The sequence below is a fragment of the Nelumbo nucifera genome, chromosome 1 (assembly GCF_055504915.1).
Source record: "Nelumbo nucifera cultivar China Antique chromosome 1, China Antique-T2T, whole genome shotgun sequence".
Lineage (NCBI taxonomy): Eukaryota > Viridiplantae > Streptophyta > Magnoliopsida > Proteales > Nelumbonaceae > Nelumbo > Nelumbo nucifera.
Window position 1 is genome coordinate 2502006 of NC_142649.1, and position 19160 is coordinate 2521165.

The 19160-nt window shown below is 36.2% G+C and overlaps 1 protein-coding gene and 1 pseudogene across 7 annotated transcripts in view; one reads left to right on the forward strand and one right to left on the reverse strand.

The window, feature by feature from the left end:
• Positions 1-6259: 6259 nt before the first annotated feature.
• On the reverse strand, positions 6260-6790 carry LOC148802846 (ESCRT-related protein CHMP1-like; annotated as a pseudogene).
• A 6980-nt stretch (positions 6791-13770) lies between these two features.
• LOC104605302 (WRKY transcription factor SUSIBA2-like) overlaps positions 13771-19160 on the forward strand; it is a 47177-nt gene continuing 41787 nt past the window's right edge. For 5 of the 7 annotated variants that reach the window (XR_016080159.1, XR_016080160.1, XR_736581.3 and 2 more), the window contains exon 1: positions 13775-14635. Coding sequence is in view for 2 of the 7 variants with exons in the window: in XM_010270022.2 (XP_010268324.1) it covers positions 14186-14635 (450 nt within the window). In the remaining 5 variants the exon portion in view is untranslated. Of the gene's footprint in view, positions 14636-19160 lie in introns of all 7 variants that reach the window. The other 2 variants (XR_016080162.1, XM_010270023.2) reach the window with 1 other exon arrangement.

Here is a 19160-nt window from a genome sequence, read left to right on the forward strand (position 1 = left end):
AGCCATTTCCATTCAACCAGGGAAATAATGATGTCGGTTACGTAATATGTTCGGGGGTTGAGGTCCATCTGATTAATTTAGGTGTGTGCGGTGCGGATAGGCCGGCCTAACGGTCGACTCCTCAATGCTCCAGAGATCTCAGATTGGCAACAAATCTATGCGACAAGTCAGCGAGCATGCCTTGTAGGTTGCCTATGGTACTTCTCGTAGCTCGGCCAATTCGGGAGTAGGTCGCTCCTAGTTCAGGGCCCTATTAACCCGGCCACGCCAAGGAATTCCAAGTCGACCTATGCGAGATGCTACAATCCAACTTGCCGAGGTGATTTGCTTACTCAGCGCTAAGGTGTCTTCTTGGATGCCACGTGTCGTGATGTTATTTGGAGGACCAAATTTCCATCAAGGTTTCTCAAACTAAAGAAGACAATTTACAATTTAAATTCTTATATGTGAAATTTTGATAGTCCACAAGTGTAGATCATCCAATTGGTAGTTCATGTCAGATCACCTTATCGTAGTCTCAATAGTATAATGTTGGTGATGAAGATGTGTCACACCTCCAAGATTGTTCCTTGATCTTTGATGACCCGCTAGGGGTGCAACTTTTGTGGGTTAGGGTTGGGATTTTGTCAAAATTCCAATGGGCCCAACCCGAAGCCCGAGCCCAAAATAATGTCAACTGTTAACTTGGGCCAACCCAACTTGCACCCATAGACCCATCAACATTTTGCCGTTGAAATAACTTTGAGATATGGTCAATTGATTCCTTGATCTTCTCCAAGAACAAGTCTGAATGTTGTTCAAGATTGGGAGAGAAAACCCTAATGGTGTTTCTAAGTTTTCTCTCTCCATAGTAATGAATTATTTTCTCACAAACTCTCAAAAGAATAGTTTGTAAAAAGATGCATGATCTGGTCTACCCAAGGGTTTATATAAGCATTAGAGTCCAAAAATTATTGCCTAAACTCTCTCCTAATATGATTAGGAAAGTACCAATCTAATTGGGGTTTCTAATTTAGCTAGGACTTTGACTAGTCAAGCAAGTTAATTATGACTCTAACTAGAACTCTATTTTAGATCATGACAAACATTAGGTTACTTATAAATCTTGTTGAGGATTAGGATAAATAAGAAAAGGTGTCCATGTTGTGTGAGACCCACCAAGAACTCGGCCAAATTAAATATAGAAGAGTGGTTCGCACTTCACTTAAGTGTAACCTACACATGGGTCGAATCCAGCTTGTAAATTTGCCTAGGTGTGTTGAGCCAATAATTGGCCCGTTAAACTTTAAATTTAAACTTAAGTCTCAGCCACCTTATGAGTCCAAGACTATTAATTTGGGTTGAGTTAATGTACACAAATATTTAAAGCCAAAGAAGACATTTATATAAAATCTTTTAGTCAATAATATCATAACAGTACAAATAAAGAAGGACCTCTTCCCTAACTACTAAAAACCCTCTATTTATATCGGATCATTGGGTTAAAACCATTTATAGATTCTATTAAAATGAACTATTTATAAATATAAATACATTTTGCAAAATTATTTCAAAAATCAAAACATGTTGAAATCTATTGTCGACAATTTTAGGTTTCAATCACTAAAGTATATTTTCAATATATTCTAATATACCCAGGTATTTAACCCTAAAAGTGTCATTGGTTGGCATATCGAAAGCAAATCAGTCTAACACCCAATGTAGTATCATTATCAAGTTAAAGGATTAAATGCAACTTTCACTCATTTACCTCCAAGGTCCAAGGTTAAACTAGAAATGGAGTTATTCATTGTTTGTCAAGACACCCATTAATTGTACCATAGGTCCAACCCAAGCAATTGAGATAGATTGCTCCACCATTTAAGTAGTGCAAGAGTGTCAGCCTTGGCATGATATTGCTCCACCATTTCGGAAGTACAAGAGTGTTAGCCTTGGCATGATAAACTCCCTAAGTTTATCAATTGACTAAGAGCATTTTAAGCTAACATAAAACTTATAAATGTCTAACTTAAGGAGTATTATGTAGAAATATGTCATATATATGAAATAATAATGAAATGAATTTATTCAATCACAAATATTAGTTTACAGTACTTTTGTTGGAGTTGAGAGCATATTCTATCTAACAGTTCCCAATTGCACTCAAGTCCAATCAAGTACAAGTTATAGTCCCATTTCTTAAAACACTTTCTTAGTGGCATAGTCAATGGATTTGCCACATTATCTGCTAGTGCTACATTTTGTATTTGGATGTCTCATCTTCCAACTATTTCCCATTAGATGTGATACTTTCTTTCGATGTGCTTAAACTTTGAATAGGCTCTAGGTTCCTTAACAATGGCTCTAGTGTTATCATACAATAGTGGAATGGGTGATGCACTAATAAGTACAAGTCCTAGTTTTTATTAACAGTACTTGTACTTAGAGCTGCAAGGGTTTTTTTGCTTTTGTACACATTTTATTTTATTTGTTGGGGTGCCCTAATATAAATAGTAAGGTTGGCGACACTAGCCTATCCTTTTGACTCCCAAACCTCTATTTTCTCTCTATCTCTCTTCTCTTCTTCCTCTCCTCTTCGATTTCTTCTAAGAAAACATGGTATCATAGTAGGAATTTATAGTCTAAAGGTAGTTTGATCAAAGCTTCATTGTCTCCCTATTGTTGTCTTTTTAGATTAAATACAGGATATTCACATTAACAAAGCTCTAAATATTAGAATGAACAATATGAAAAAGAAATTCAGCTTTATTATTTTTTTGAAATAAAATGATTTCTACAATGTTTACTCAACTAACAATTTTGACATGAACAATGACTTGAAACAAAATTTTCAACTTATGATATTTACTCAATTTTAGACCGAAGCTCAAATCTTCTAGTCTAACAATGCCAAACAATATTTCCACTCTAACCTCACTAAGTTTTCAACCTTACATGGATCCCTCACCATAGTTCATGTTCTAGAACACCCCAACAAAATGTTATTATAGAAAGAAAAAATTGTCATCTTCTTAAGGTTGATTGTGGGTTATTACTTCATATAAATGTTTCATTTATGGATGGATGTTGTTTTATCTATTGCTTTTCTCATTAACCATATGCCATCTAGGGTGTTGGAGTACAAGGCTCCACATCAACTCTTTTTTTCTCAAAGCTCCCTTATTCTCTGTCCATATGTGTGTATTTGGTTTACATTGTTTTGTTCATGATTTGTCTCCCACTCGTGGTAAACTTGACATTCATGCTATTTCGTGTGTCTTCTTGGGTTATTTTCCTCTTAAAAGGGTTACCGGTGATCTGATCTTATCTCCTGGAAATATTATATCTATGGATGTGTCCTTTAAGAGTGACTCATTTTGTCTTGTTTCTCTTGAGGGGGAGAATAGGGTTGAGGAGAAACATGTAAAAGTTCAACTTCCCCCTCTTCTTAATCCTCTTCTATTTCATATGTTTCTCCATTGCCAAAAGAACCAACTAAGTTCAAAAGCAATAAAGAAATTTGAAACTATACCACCAATATCATTAGGATCTCTAAGGGCAAATCCTTCACAACCAAGTACTATTATCTCTATTGATATGCTTAAACCCATTAATATAGGTACTTCTAATGTTGATGATCTTAACATTCATATTTCTAAAATAAAAGGTGTTAGGTCTTGTTCTACCAATTATCTCATTTCCCATTTTGTTTCCTATGAAAACATCTTACCTCCTGTCCATGCCTTTCTTTCTTCCATTGACAATGTTTCTATCCCTAAGAATGTAGTAGAGGCTTTGTTAGTACCTAAATGAACATATGCAATGAAAAACGAAATAAGTACTTTACATAAAACATGAGAATTGGTGGACCTTCTTGATGGAAAAGAATTAGTAAGATGCAAGTGAGTATTTATAGTGAAACATAGAATTGGCAACACAATGGAAAGGTATAAAACTATGTTGATGGCAAATGGGTTCATATAGGTGTATGGAGTGGATTATGCTCAGACTTTTTTGAACGGTGATCTAGAAGAATGTGCAAATTGAAGAAAATGTGCAAATTGAAGAAAACCTTGTATGGCCTAAAACAATTATCGAGGGCTTGGTTTAACAAGTTCTATCTAGCTGTGTGGTAGATTGGTTTTAAGTGGTGTCAGTCTGACCATACACTATTTCAACATTAGAAGTATCTATATTAATGGGTTTAGGCATATCAATAGGGATAAAAGGTGTCATGGTGAGACAATAAATGATGTAAAATAGTTCTGGAGACTTGTGGGAAGACTTTTGTATTTATATATGACTAGGCCTAACATTGCATATGTACATACCATGGATGTCCTTAGTCAATTCATGCATGCCCCTAAGGCTACCAACATGGAGGCTATTGAAAAGATTCTCATGTGTCTCAAGAAGTATCCAGGGGTTGATTTGTTATTCCAAAAACAAAGGAATTTAAAGGTGCAAGTGTATACATATGCTAATTGGGCTAGATTTATAGATGACAAGAAATCTACTAGTAGATATTGCACCTTTGTAGAAGGAAATCTTGTCACATGAAGAAGTAAGAAACAAAGAGTAGTCGCTATGTCTAGTGCAGAAGCAAAATACAAAGCTATGTCTCATGGTATTGCTAAAATGTGTGGATAAAAAACTTATTGTATGAATTGGGATTTGTAGTTAATAGTCCTATGTCATTGTATTGTGACAACATGGCTTCTATCAATATTGTAGCCAATCGGGTTTCTTCATAATAAAACCAAACACATTTAAGTGAATAAACACTTTATCAGGAAAAACTTGTGAATGGAAAAATATGCACCCTTTTTATGTTAGTTTTGAAGAGCAAATTACAGATATATTCACAAAGGGTCTAAGTTACCTGCAGCACAATGACTTGTCTGACAAGTTGGGCATGATTGACATTTATGTGCCAACTTGAGGGGAGAGAGTTATCAATACTTGTACTTAAAGCTACAAGGGGATTTTTTTGTCTTTGTACACATTTTATTTTATTTGTTGGGGCACCCTAATATAAATGGTAGGGTTGGCGTCGCCATACTACACTTTTGATTTTCAAACCTCTATTTTCTCTTTTCTCTTCTCTCATTCCTCTCCTCTTCGATTTCTTATAGGAAAATGATTATTGAATAAACCCCTTCATCCATATTGCTTCTTTGGCAACATCATTTGTGGCAATGTGCTCTTCATCCATATCACATCTTTAGCATCTTTCACTTTAAAACATGTAATAAGCAAGCTTTATCTTGATTGGGCTTTATTTGCTAACACCTTCCAACTATTAACCATTTATTTCTAATTTCTCTACATTTACATTTACAATTGCTTATATTTTTTATTCATTTATTATTTAACTATATTTACCTTTTGTAATTATATCTATCCTTAAGATTCCAATAGTAACAAATAAATGCTTAAATCTCAAGTTGATTCAATTTGGATAGCTAGTCCTCATCTTAGCTATAATTTTGTAGCAGGTCCTCTTTGCTACCTTTAGTGGCTGGTCCTCTCTCTCTAATTGTTGTTTAGACACATACCACCAATGCAGACTATGTAGTTTCCATTTATTTTTATTGTTTATTTATATGTAGTTGCCCATTTACTTTGTGTAGTTATTTACATTCAATGTTTATATTTATTTGTTTGACTGTAGAACCACTAACCTAATAACAAGTTGTAGTATTTAAGTTGTGTTTGGTTTCACTTCTAAGAAGTACTTATTTTTATAAGTACTTAATAGAAGTGTTGGGACCACACATTAAGTGGAAAAAAAACACTTATACCTGTTTGGTAAATAAGTCAGGTGTAAGTGCTTATTTAAAAAAAAAATGTACTTAACAAATAAGCATGTTGAAGGAGATTTTTTTAAGAACAAGTGCTTATTCAAAAAATCTGGGATGGTTCAGTCCCTTAAAAAATTCATAATCCCCAAACTACCCCTACAAATGGAGAAAACCCTTGTCTTCTCCATTCGTCCAATTCAAACAAGGCAGCCGTGGCAAGATCACAGAGGGCGATCGTCGACGAGTTTGAATACAAAAATTTGATTGGTGGGTGGGTTGTTTTTCAGTTCTAGTCAATCATCTTCGTTCCCAACTCGTTTTTTTTTTGTATTTTTGAAGTTTTTCGTGATCTAAGATGTTTCAATTGGCTCAAGATTGCCTTTCTTTGACAACACTAGTGGGTGGGTCGTTTTTGAAGTTTTTCACAATCTAAGACAAAAAAGAGACAAAGAATCTAGCCTTTTGCTTTCAAATCTTTAATCTACTAGTCTCTTATTCAACTCATCCTTGAATACTACCACTCCTATCTGCTTCATCTCCACTGTTTTATTCCCTGCTTGTGGGAGCTTCAGAGACACCTCCAGCCCATATTCACCCGCCATGGATTTCTTCGTGAAACTTGCCTCCATGTTCACAAATACTTTCTCAAACCTATCCATGGTCTGAGATATCTTCTCCATGTCCCCAATGGAGAGCGCCCCTTCAAGGGACTTTCATTATTTTGCTCATCGACTTCCCAATGCTCTGGAAGTTGCTCTGGCTCCCAAGTCGAGCTACCACGACATCAAGGTGGGATGTGAAACGTAGGTAGTTGAGCTACTCAGTGCACTTATGGATGGCGTTCTAGGCATGGATCATCGCATTGTCATTGTTTCACTTCTTAATGGCCTCTTGACCTTAATCTTCTCAAACTTCTCCTTTTGTTAGTACTTGCTTGTTTTCCGAACCAGCAACTTGGAAGTGAGTTTCAACTAGAACATCTGCTCCATTAGCTTCTCCTTCCCCATTGAAGAAAACCAACTCAATTTTGAACATGTTGATAGAGGAGAATTGGGTTAGATTCTTATTAGTTTTGGTTTGTAATATAAACATGAAGGTACAAGCAGTAACTTTAGAACCAGGGAAAATATTGAAGCAACACCTTATTTATTGGCTAAAGATTGCCTTTCTTTGACAACACCTTATTTATTTATTTTATTTATTTATTTATTTATTTTATTATTATTATTATTATTATTATTATTATTATTATTATTATTATTATTATTATTATTATTATTATTATTATTATTATTATTATTATTATTATTATTATTATTATTATTATTGTTGTTGTTGTTGTTGTTGTTGTTGTTGTTGTTTATTGGTATTAGGTCATTATCATTATTGTTATTATTTGAGTCCACGTGACACTCAACATGTGGGTCCACATGGGCTAAAATTGTTTACATGTGTGTGAAAAGCATTGTTTATATGTGTGGGTGAAATGAGGGCTAAAATTGTTATTTATGCTAAAATAAGCACTTGTGGGAATAGTAACTCGCTAAACATCCCCACCCCAATAAGTGATTTGGCGAATGGGTTACCAAACAACCTTAAGTGGTTGTTAAAATAAGCACTTGCAATAATCACTTGTGCAACAAGTGCTTATTTTAATAACCACTTAATCACAAAAAATAGCCTTATTTTATTTCATTTACTTTCAACTACAATCTAGTTAGTAGTTATGTATTCATATTGTTTATATTTGTTAACTACTAACCCCTGCAATTGTTTATTTGTTTTTGTAGTTGCAGCTCTTATTTAGTAATTGTGTTAATCATTGAGTAACATCTTGATTAACTGTTGAACTAAGCTAATTAAGTCTTAATTTGATTGCATATTGACTCTGACTATTAAGAAGGTTAGCTTCAATTTTAGGGGAAGGGTTTTGACCTTGATTTGTTCATAGACAAAGAATTTTAATTTATCCAATGCTCTACCCAATCCACCCCCTATTGACTTGTTTTGACCAATTTTAGGGGGTAGTCAAGTCTAAGATTGACCCCTTAACTAATTTTTGAAAAAAAAAACTAAAAAAGCCTTGTGTATAGTCAAAACACGTGAAATGCACTGTACAACTTATTGGGGTGTATTGATATTTTGAACCTTGATTAAAACAAAGAAAAAAAAGAATATATTCTTGAATTTCTAGTTAAAGAATATGTTTTCATCTAGTTATTTAATATCATGTTCCATAAATTAGATAACTTAGGGCCTGTTTGATTCATAAGAATAGGGGTTTGGAATCAGAATAAGAAGGGACTATTTTAGTTCCAATTGTTTGGTTGGGCGGAATCGGAATCTCACTCCCATTCATGATTTGAGGGAATGGTCATTCCCTCCCCATCCCTTGAGAATGAAATCTCATTCCAATTGATTCCAATTCTCATTCCGATTCCTTTCTAAACCAAACAAACTATGGGAATAAACCATTCCGATTCTGATTCTAATAGATTTGATTCCGATTCTGATTCCAATTCTAATTATGACTACAAACCAAATGTACTTTTATATCCTATGGAAATTTGTTTTTGTTTTTGTTTATAAAACCAAAACCCACTATTTGGATGGCTTCAAAAGCATGTATTGCTTTTTGAGATAAAAATGACTTGTTTTTATTCATCAAAACAAAAATCCGATTCAAGTAACATGTTTTTATTTTTATTTTTTTGCTGATGTGGCAATTTTGAAAACGAAAAACACTCATGTTATTTGTTTTCTTTAAATCAGAAAATTCAACAATGAGTTTTTCGGTTTTAGCTTTAAAAACAATGAGTTTTTCGGTTTCCTTTCCTTTCTCTATCTTTTCCTTCAAACCAAACATAGGGTCAAGGAACATCCTAGGAATAGGGCTAATGAGCAAATTGCTAATATAGAAAACTCTTTTTCTTTTCCTCATTTGTATAAGAAGCAGTGATTGGACACTCTCCCTATTATAAACCGTGTTAATATATATATGTATATAATGATGTCCTCACCATCACCATGAGAAAATTGTCTTCATTTCATCAATCATTAAATTGAACCACACATTTATCAAAAACCATGGGCAGTTTCAGAGATACAAAGTATCTATTACCTAATCTTGTTGTATAATAGGAAGTGTCGCTTTCAGAAAATTATAGTATGAACTGTCTGGTTCTTTTCTTTTGGTATGCCTTGTTTTTTATTTTTGCTAGACATCCAATCTTTATCGTTCCACTTTAAGGTCGGATGGGGATGGGGTAGAGTAGGGTCCATGTGACCTTTACGGACCTTATCAAGGTGAGTTTCTAGTTATACCCATGGTTTTGAAAACTGGATGTTTTAACCATTGGTTCTTGGGTCAAACAGTTTTGGGCCGGGTCTAAAATCAGACCCAAATTCAAAACCGATTTATGGGTTAACTGGTCCGATCTGATTTTTAAAACTATGGTTACACCAATATCATCCTGTATTTTCTTACATGGAGGGATAAGGAGTGACCATTTGAGCTACTTAGGTCATGGCTCATGGGCAACAACATTATTGTTCCACTTAAATACTTGATCCTTTAATTTTTATATTACAATAACATGTAGAGTTTGAAGTTCTGCCTTTCATGGAAGGGAATTTACATCAGAGCCCTACAATGCCCTGTATTGGCAACATCTTTCAATGACAAGTACAGGGGATGATGATAAATATTTATCATCGGGAGATGTTCTTAATACACAGTTGGAATATGCTGTGGGGCACTGATGTAAACTCCATGAAAGGAGAGTATATATAGTGGTCCTTCCCTCATTCCATGGTGCCAAACTAAATTCATTTTGATGCAAAGCAATTTTTGAGAGTATTGGCACAAAACAATTAGTCAACAACCACTTGGATGGATTCCCATGCCGTTTTTCAAAAAAAAAATAAAAAATGGTGCCACGTCGGATCTAGCTTGGGGTGGATGTTTTTTGGTGAAAAATGTATGTTTGGTTCAGGTGTTTTTCGAATAAATGTTAATAAATGGCCAGCCAACTGTTTCCCCCAATGATTCGATGACTTGGAGCCCATGTGTATCCGAGCTATCATCTGACGTGTCTTGAAGGTGATTCTATCCGGGTTTAGGGTTTTAATGTTTCCCCCAATGATTCCCTAGTTCGACTTTTTGGGTTTAGGATTTTAATGTTTTTCCATTCTACCCTGCTCTAATTCCTCACAACCAAGATCCATCTTCTTCCCCTCACTTGCTACTCCCAACCAACTTCACCCGTTCCAAAACAACAACAAAATATTTGAAAAGGGTTCAACTATGATATAGAAAAGATATGATATCCAAAAAACGTCTGACCAATCAACTGAAATCATAAATTTGATAGCGCATCAAGTGTTATTTATCAAAATTCATAGGTGGATTGTCTATACACAGTTTTTGGGCATGGGCTTCTTTTTCAAAAAATTGGGTTAAAAAAACACCACACTACCAAACACCATACACCATGGATTCCAAAATTGTACTCTACTATTTAACCATCGTAGGCAATTAAAATGCAAGGGCATTGTTTTCAACCCATGGTTGTACCAGACGGTTGGACTGGTATGTGTGTCATCCGGTCAGAATTTTGGGTCTATGGTACCATTGAACGGGATAACTTTGGCTAGGCTGTTGACAATTACTAATTTATCCACTCATAAAATCAGAGATATGCCCATTCTTTTATAATTTTTTATGTTTTTTGTATATTTATTTATTTTTAAATTTTTATTATTATCCATTTAATTTAGATGATTGAACCATTGACCCAAGGTTCAAAGTATTGATATGTATCAACTTGTATCGGTCGATACGTATCATGTTGAGAGTTTCTCGATACACCCCTACAGGGATTATATAAGATCAGACTATGGTTTAGAGAGTAATCGGGACTTAAAGCTAACCCCTCTGAACTAATTTAAAAAATAAATAAAACATAAAAAAATACCGATACATGCTAATAAACCAACCTTACACTGACCCTGCATATAAATAAGAAGTGGTTCTATGTCGGACCGGTTTTAAAAATAGTGTGAAGGAAAAGAATAGCCTCCAAAGAATATCTTTTCTCATTATTTGATATCATAACCATCTCTCATTCTCTCTCTTTTGTACAAAAGAGGACACTGGTGGCTACTTGACAAAAGTGAGGAAGAGACATGATGTCAATTAGTCCAAATTTGTTCCCTTTCACCTGGAAAGGCCACATGGGAAAGACCAAGGTGGCTACAAATAATGCAAGGCACGATTTCTCTTCGAGGCATGGACCCTGCAGGAATGGTGGTGATTCTTCAATGGTCCAAGAAAGGTTCATAATATAACAAAAGCAAGACTGTGGGACTCCCAGACCACACCAAAACCATCAAACATGATTCTGTGCACACACCCATTTTCCTACCCATATCTTAGTGTTCCGTCCTATCAAAGAAAGGTGCAGAGTTTCTTTGACTCTCTTCAACTTTCTTATAATTTTTTCTTCCTTTCTCACGGTTATGAATATTTTGCAATAGTAATCAATCATATGTGAAGGTGCCAATTGGCTGAGGGAATGTCTCTAGCAAGTAGTAGTGGAGATTGGGATTTTTATCAATGTTGTGTTTGATAGCATTGTTGTTTCTATCTGAAATGTTTTGAGCCCATCAATACAAATTAATGAAAAATATGTGCTGTCTCATCATACATACAAGAATCACTTCAGCTAGAACAATGCATGTGTAGAACTGATCATTGCTGGCCTCAAATTGAGGTTTCAAATAGAGAAATCAATTTATATTGATCCATCTAAAAAAATTCAGATAGAAAAAAAATAAATAAAACTCATCGATTTGTATTGATCAAATAAAACATTTCAGGTAGAAACAACAGTGGTATCAAAAACAATTTGGATTGAATCCTGCATTCATCAGGATTGGGGGTCATGGCTCATGGGTTTGAAGGATGGACTACCCCATTGTGTAGCCCCAATGGCATAAAAAAAAGAACAAGATCAAGAATCTGTCATCTAGCCTAGAAAACAAAAGGCATCCAATCCATACCATGAAGATTAATTATTCTTGAGATGACTGGTTAGTCTATAATTACACCATCAAAGTGACATCTAATATAAGTCATCCAGAAAAGAAGGGGGCAAATGAATTTTAACTCAGAGTGATGTGGGTTGCATTCTACCTCTAAATTCTTGTTGTTTTTTGTCAAAATAGAAAGTGAAAGCAGTATTGAAGAGTGTTGTTTCTACTTGAAATATTTTGACCAATCCAAACACCACTTGAAATGTTTTGACCAATACAAACCCATGCCTTCTCAACCTTGATGAAGGCAGAATTCAAGTTGTCTTTGTTATCATTGTTATTTCTACCTGAAAGGCTGAAATGTTTTGGGGTTAATCAATACAAATCGATAAAATGGGCCTCCCCATTGAAGAAGAAAAAAAAAAGAAGAAGAATCATTTTTCATCTTAATCAGCCTAAAAAATAGAAGGCATCCAATCCATACCATGACAATTAATTAATTATTCTTGAGATGACTGATCAGTCTATAATCACACTATCACTAAGACGTCTAATAGGAGAGCTTTCACTTTAAATATGTGGCTAGCTTTCCATTCAGAAAAAAAGGGGGTCAAATGAATTTCAACTCAGAGTGATGTGAGTTGCATCCTACCTCTGAATTCTTGTTGTTTCAAATTGGAAAGCTAGCTCAAATTCTTCAATCACAAATCAAATCAAATTTGTTTTCATAAAATAAAACCCATTCCGAAAATTATCTTCAATTGTTATATTGGTGTGTCCAGTTTTGTTTGCACTAGTGTGGATGGGAGTGCAAATTCTGGTTTGCTCTCATTTTAGGTTTTATCTTGTTTTGTTTGATTAGAGCAAAATGGGAAGTCCTCAGTTGAGAGTAGAAGAGTGGTAAACTTAAATGGTTTGGTGTCCACCTTACATGAGAGACAATGAAGGTATTGACAATTTTTGCACCCATGCAAAAAATGCAACAAAAGGTGCAAATTGAACCAATCTGGATCTATAACCCACTTTGAATACATCTAAGGTCATGATTTTCTGTTTTAACCTTGTAATATATGTCAGTATCGTAGCAAATGTGAACTCCAAAACGCTCGCCACAAGACCCTACAACTTCACATGGGGAACATCTGTTATGTTCTTTAGTGTCATTGATGGGATGATGACATGATGTTCACGATGTATGACTGTAATGAACTTGAACCGGATGTAAATTAGATATCTTGTTTAGATTTGCAGAAAAACACACAAATAAAAGTATCAAAACTTAATTTAGTCTCCTAAATCAAATAAAAGACCAACTTAAATGCTTTACTCCATTTAACTAATTTGGATCAGCTAAACACGATGGCTGATAATTTTCTCTGTCTGTCAGTAATAAATTCATGGAATTTATTGTAAAAGATGACGGGTATTATGTATTTTATTACTGGTGTGGAATATTATCATTGATTTCACAACCTGTTGAACAGCCATCACATTCTGCTAATCCTTGTAAGTATTTCCTATTTATGTGTCTGATATGCCAAACCAACATCCACATCAACAGGCTTATGATGCCATGGCAGGCCCTAGGGGCACTGGATTGATCAAACCTAACAGAAAAGGTCGGAATGGAACTCAACAAACAGCAAAGCATCATCTCATATTTGGTGTAATGTAAGCCTTTACAACGCTTAGGGAGAGGGATGGAGGAGGAAGTGTGGGATGGAGATGGAAGGTTAGTTGCTGCAATGGGTGCTGAAGCAAGCCCACTATGTATTGCCACGTGGCTATCAGATCCAAATTCCAAACCTCCCATCAAGAAATTATCGGCGACCTAAAAGCGGGGATCCTTCAAAACCCGCGGTGAGACCCACCACGGGAGCTTTGCTTCGTAACTAAATTCTCTTATTTTTGGATTATTATTTGTTTTTATTTTTCAAAATTTTCTTAAAAAGTTAAGAAGGGGAGAAGGATAGGTTTAGAATTAGAGAGAGAGAGAGTGCGGGAGAGAGATCATTAATTAAGTCGGTCAAATGATGCCACAAGACGTCAAACGGCTCTGAAAGAGCTTTTCATTTCGCGATCTCTCTCTTTCTTTTTTTAATCATATTCTTCCTTTTTTCCGTTTAGATTCTCGAAGGACGTAGAGGGGTGTTTCTTTTTTATTTTCTCTCTCTATCTTCAAAATCTCTGTATCTCTGAAGCCCTCTTTGAATTTTTCTCACAAGAGCTTGTTCTGGAGCTGGGTTTCTTGTGGTTTGGGCGGGGACTGTGAGAACCCAGTTGGCTTTTCTTTTGATTGTGAGAGGTTTAATGGGGGATTTGGGTTTGGAGGTTGAACCCATTTAGGTTTTGGAGTTGTTTCTGCAATGGCGGAGACGGATGAAAATGGTGACTGGAGAGGTCTTATGGCAAGTCCTAGAGGACTGTTCTCGGCTTTCATTTCTGATGGGTTCGCTTCCAGGTCGTCGTTGAATGGGACTGATGCTGCTCCGGCGAGTGCCGACGGTGAGCCCGTGAGTTCGGAGAGGAAAGCTGAGGATGCTGGCGGGGCTGCAGGTAGAAGTATTGGGTCTGGCGTTAATGCTCTGACGGAGGTTTCAAGCGTTTGGAAGCCTGAAGGAGTTAGAAATGGTGCGAGTATTGCCGAGAGAAGGGCTGCTATATGTGGTTTCAGTGCTCCGAGAATTAACACGGCTCGGTTTAGGTCCGTCAGTCCTTTGTCTTCACCGGGCGTTTGTTCGCCGTATCTTACTATACCGCCAGGTCTTAGTCCGACGACGCTGCTCGACTCCCCTGTAATGCTTCCGAATTCTCAGGTAACGTACCAGGGTCTGCCAGATTTGATTAAAGAAGCCATTTTGTTAATCTGAAGTTTTTGAATTGGAAATGATAGTTTGGAGCTTTTCAGTAGGAAACTTTGACGTTATCATCATTGCTTAAATTGATAAAGTAAATGACTTTCAGTTTGATCGGTAAATAATCTTTATTCTGTCTCTGTGGAAATTCCACTTATGATATTTTGGCCCTTTTTTTGCTGTTTATGTCTGGATGACGGTGTTCATAGTAACAACTAGGAGAATTAGTCCATGACATCTGTTTGCTCAGATCAATCATTTTGTCCTTGCTCTTGATGCTGGGTTTTCCTCTAGGATATTTGTGGTCAGTGCAGAACTGTAGACTAGAAGTGTGCATTATAAGTACTTAGATTGCAGTGGATTATCCACTGAATTTGCGTCCTAATGTAGTTTTTTCGTTCCCCATTTTGTTAGGGTTGCATGAGGTTGAAAGTATTGCGAGTTTGAATTCAAAGCCTGGAAATTTTGATGTATGAGTGGATCTTTTCATTCCCCTCTTTAATCTACCACTTCTATTTTTTATCATTACTTTTGTTACTTGTTTGTGATATGCTGCATGAGATGGGCATCTCTGATAAGTTTCAGCCGCGATCAGGGTCTTGGAAATTGGAATACAGTTCTTGGGTCCTGGAGTATGCATGCGGTCATAATTTATAGTTAGAGCCTTAGAGGATAAGACATGATACAATTGCATGCATGCAGGTTGACAACCAAAGTTCTGCTGCTGTCATTAGTTTCCTAATTAACTTGGATCTTGGAGATACAAATACATATCAATCACCCGCCCAGAAAACTAAGACATTTAATGTTGCCTGCTGAACCTTATAGTTGTTTATTTCCTATTCAAACCTCTTGATGGTGCAGAACTCATCTGCTTATCATTACAATAGATAAAATGCACATTAAGTACAGGGGCTACAGGGAGTGGATCATCAGCTAAAGATCCTGAAGTTCACTGAATAGATTCTCATGTTCTAGGAGTAGTAATTAAGCCACTTCCAGGTGAGTTGATGATTCAGTCACCTAATGAGCTTGGTGTCTTTGTTAAGATGCGTAGACTTGCATCTGTCAACCGTCCAAGTGTGCATGTATTCTTACGTTTGTGAAACTTTTGAATCCCATGCCGATCAGCAGTTCCATTTCGATAGCATAGAAACTTCTCTTTGTTACTAAATGTGAGATATCTTGATAGGACTACATATTATGCCAATGATATTGATAGGTTTGGGGAGTACAGAGCAAGAGAAATAATGAGGATAGTAGCATGTTTATAACAAAAGGGATTTCCTAGGTTGGTATTAGGACATGAAGTGTTGGTGTTGAACACGGATGGAAGGACTTTGAAATGATGAGGAGACGTGATTATTTATTGGAACTTAGTTGGCATGTAGAGATGGCATGCTATCTTTCATGGTCAAATTCATAGTTTCCTTGGTAGAAGATGCCAAGATGGCATGTATCTCATATCATAAGATCACACATCACATGAGCAATAACAGCATAGCTGCATTACCTGTAAGGTAATAACAAGACAAGAATTTCCATAGTAATACGCATTACCTCCTGGAAGACTGTCCTCAAGAATCTGTGGTGCATGACTTGCTGCATAACATTCCTAAAGAAATAAACCACCTATTTTTTGATTCCTAACCAGTTGCATCATCTACCATAAAGTCATAGAGTAATTCAGTTATGTTGCATTATCAACAACACCCATCATATCCCATTACCTGAACATGGAGCTAACAGTGGGGGTTGGCTATAGGCTGGGCTAGAGTAACCTGGTCATAAACCAATTGGAAAACACCCAAACATCCAAACCCAGTCCTAACCCATACTTTTTAGGGTCTATAAGTAATAGACTCATAATTGACCCTATTATTAATTGGTCTGATTGGGTCTAACCTGATAAGGTCCAATTATAACTGACAGGAATTTATCATGGTAATTTGATAATAAAGCTGTTAATTCTCTGGATCTCTTTTCTCAAAATATCTTGTAGTCCCTATACTATTACAATTTTAATACTATTTATCAAAAAAATTACAATTTTAAAACCCCTTACATGAATAATAATATAGGTGAACTGTGAGAAACATATAAAATGTTAAGAGGTATCTTTGCCATGTGCTAATGCACACACATACATACATGGTATATGTATGTGTATTACTATTTACATAAGCAGCTATGGTCTCAATAGGATTGGAACTCAGAACAAGTAAAACCAATCATAACCCTATTATTATTGGGATTCAAAATTTAGACCCATAATTGGCCCTATCAATAGTTGTCGCTCAAATTACAGACCCAGAACCTATGTAAAAGGGTTGGTTCGGTTCTGCTCTGTTGAGTTGACTCAAATCATTGGTGGTCCTACCTCGATAACTGTATAAATAAGATTTGGAACATGTAGCAACAATTGGGTAGATAGAGAAGGAGATTTGTATTGATGGATGGGAAGTATACAGATTGTTACATACATCTAAGAAGAGAAAATAGTGATTTTTTGGTACATGGATGTAAGATGAGGGTAGCCCAACCTCAAACATTAGGAAAAGGAATATTTGAAAGGTAAAAGACTTGAAGTGAATCCTCCTTGTTGATGGTTTTGGACTGTCCCAAGTTTGCTTTGTAGTCTGCCAACTGATTAGCTTCTTCTTAAATGTGAGAGTATTTGATATTCATCCTTGTTTCCTGTGGTGTCCTTGCAGTCTTTGATGGGTGACCTGATGTTCTGCGGAGCTTCAAAATTTTCTTGTAAGCACTCAATTATTAGATTAGTATCACCATCGACCTTGTAGCAAATTTTTTTGCCAACTAGGCAGCTTCTCTCGCTGCCCAGGCTTCCTCTGCATTGGTTGTTGTTATGCCTACCATATTTGCTGCATTGCATATGATTTGACCTCTTTTATCTTGTCCAACACAACCCACTATTGCATGGCCATTTATCTTAAACATCAAAGTTTATTTTGAGATCATGATGATTTGGATGGTGCCATTTAACCCATCATTGGTTCTTTGTTTTGTTCTTTATGGTCTTTGGCAATTCAATGACAAATTCTTTGAAAAGTTTCCATGCTTTTTCTATTATTTTTGGCAGGTTATTAGATTGGCTTTGGAAGATTGCATTGTTGTTAGCTATCCATGCAGATGTCTGGCACCATTGTTGTTTCCTAGAAAAACAGTGCCACATAGGTGACAATAGCTTTTCTGGTTAAATGGTCTAATATTCTATTTGGTAAGCTGTCTACCCAAAACAACACTAAAAAGCACATCACCTTAGAACTCGAGAAAGTTGAGTTTCTTTGAAATGTCCATGATGTTTCTTGCTATGGCTCATCATTGGCTTCAACAGTTAGATGACCTGGCATTGATGTGGCAGAAACACTATGCCGTTTTCTAAGAAAATGGTGCTAAGAAATGTCTTACCAAACAGAAATTTGTGTATAGTATTGTTGCATATGCTTAGGTGTGCATCACCACCTTGGCACGGCCTACCCACAGTAAAATTCACTTCTGTTCATCTTTGGCTAGACTGTCTGCAAGGAAGTTGACGGATCCTTGGATCTAGTTGAATGAGATTTTGCCCTGGATGGGGGAGGGGGGAGGGGGGCTACATCTTATAACAAGACGGCAAATAAATAAAGGGGCTTCATTGTCACCTCATACATCCAATAGACACTTGGCAATCCACATCTACCTCCACCTGGGTCAGATCCGAGGAACTACCAGAAAAGAGGTCAGTCAGACCCAGGGAGAAAATCATTCTCAGTCTTCAAAAATGAAAAAGGTTGGACCCCAACTACACATGCAGCATCACAACTTCATGAGCACCAAAGTCTCCTTGCACCTGGGCATGCTTGATTTACAGTGGAGCATCCATGAAACTCAACTGGATGTTCCCTGGAAAGAAAGGAGACTAATGTTGAGTAACCTGTCTGTTACCTCAAGATGAGGCCACTTGGGACCAACCTAACATTGCATCATCTACTGTGAAGTCCTTGAACTTCTCTCCAGAATGGATCCAGTGGATTCAATCAAAACTTCAAGGGGCTGCTTAGGGATTTGAGGAGAGATTATTTTTCTCTTCTCAAGTGAACCATTAAATAGCAACTTGTGCACAGCTCTGTATGATCTTACCCCTTTTAGTCCTGAGAGGGGAGAAAATTGTTTCAAAAAGCAAGCACATTGGTTATTAGATAGAGAATGATTTCAAGTGGCTCCTTATCTTAGGATTCTGTGAAGTAAGTATAATTTTGATTGGTTCCCCTTGAAGGCCAGACTGATGTTTTTTTTTTTCTTTTGGCTCTGTGCCACTTAACTATTAATGTAGAAGGGGAATATGTTGGTTTGGATAGATGCAGGGTGGTTCAGATGGCTCTTGGAGTTTTAGGTATCACATCAGGGATGTGAGAATCCTTGCATTCCAGTGTTAACTTGTTCAATTGGATCCTCAAGGCCTGCCAATTTATTTATTTATTTT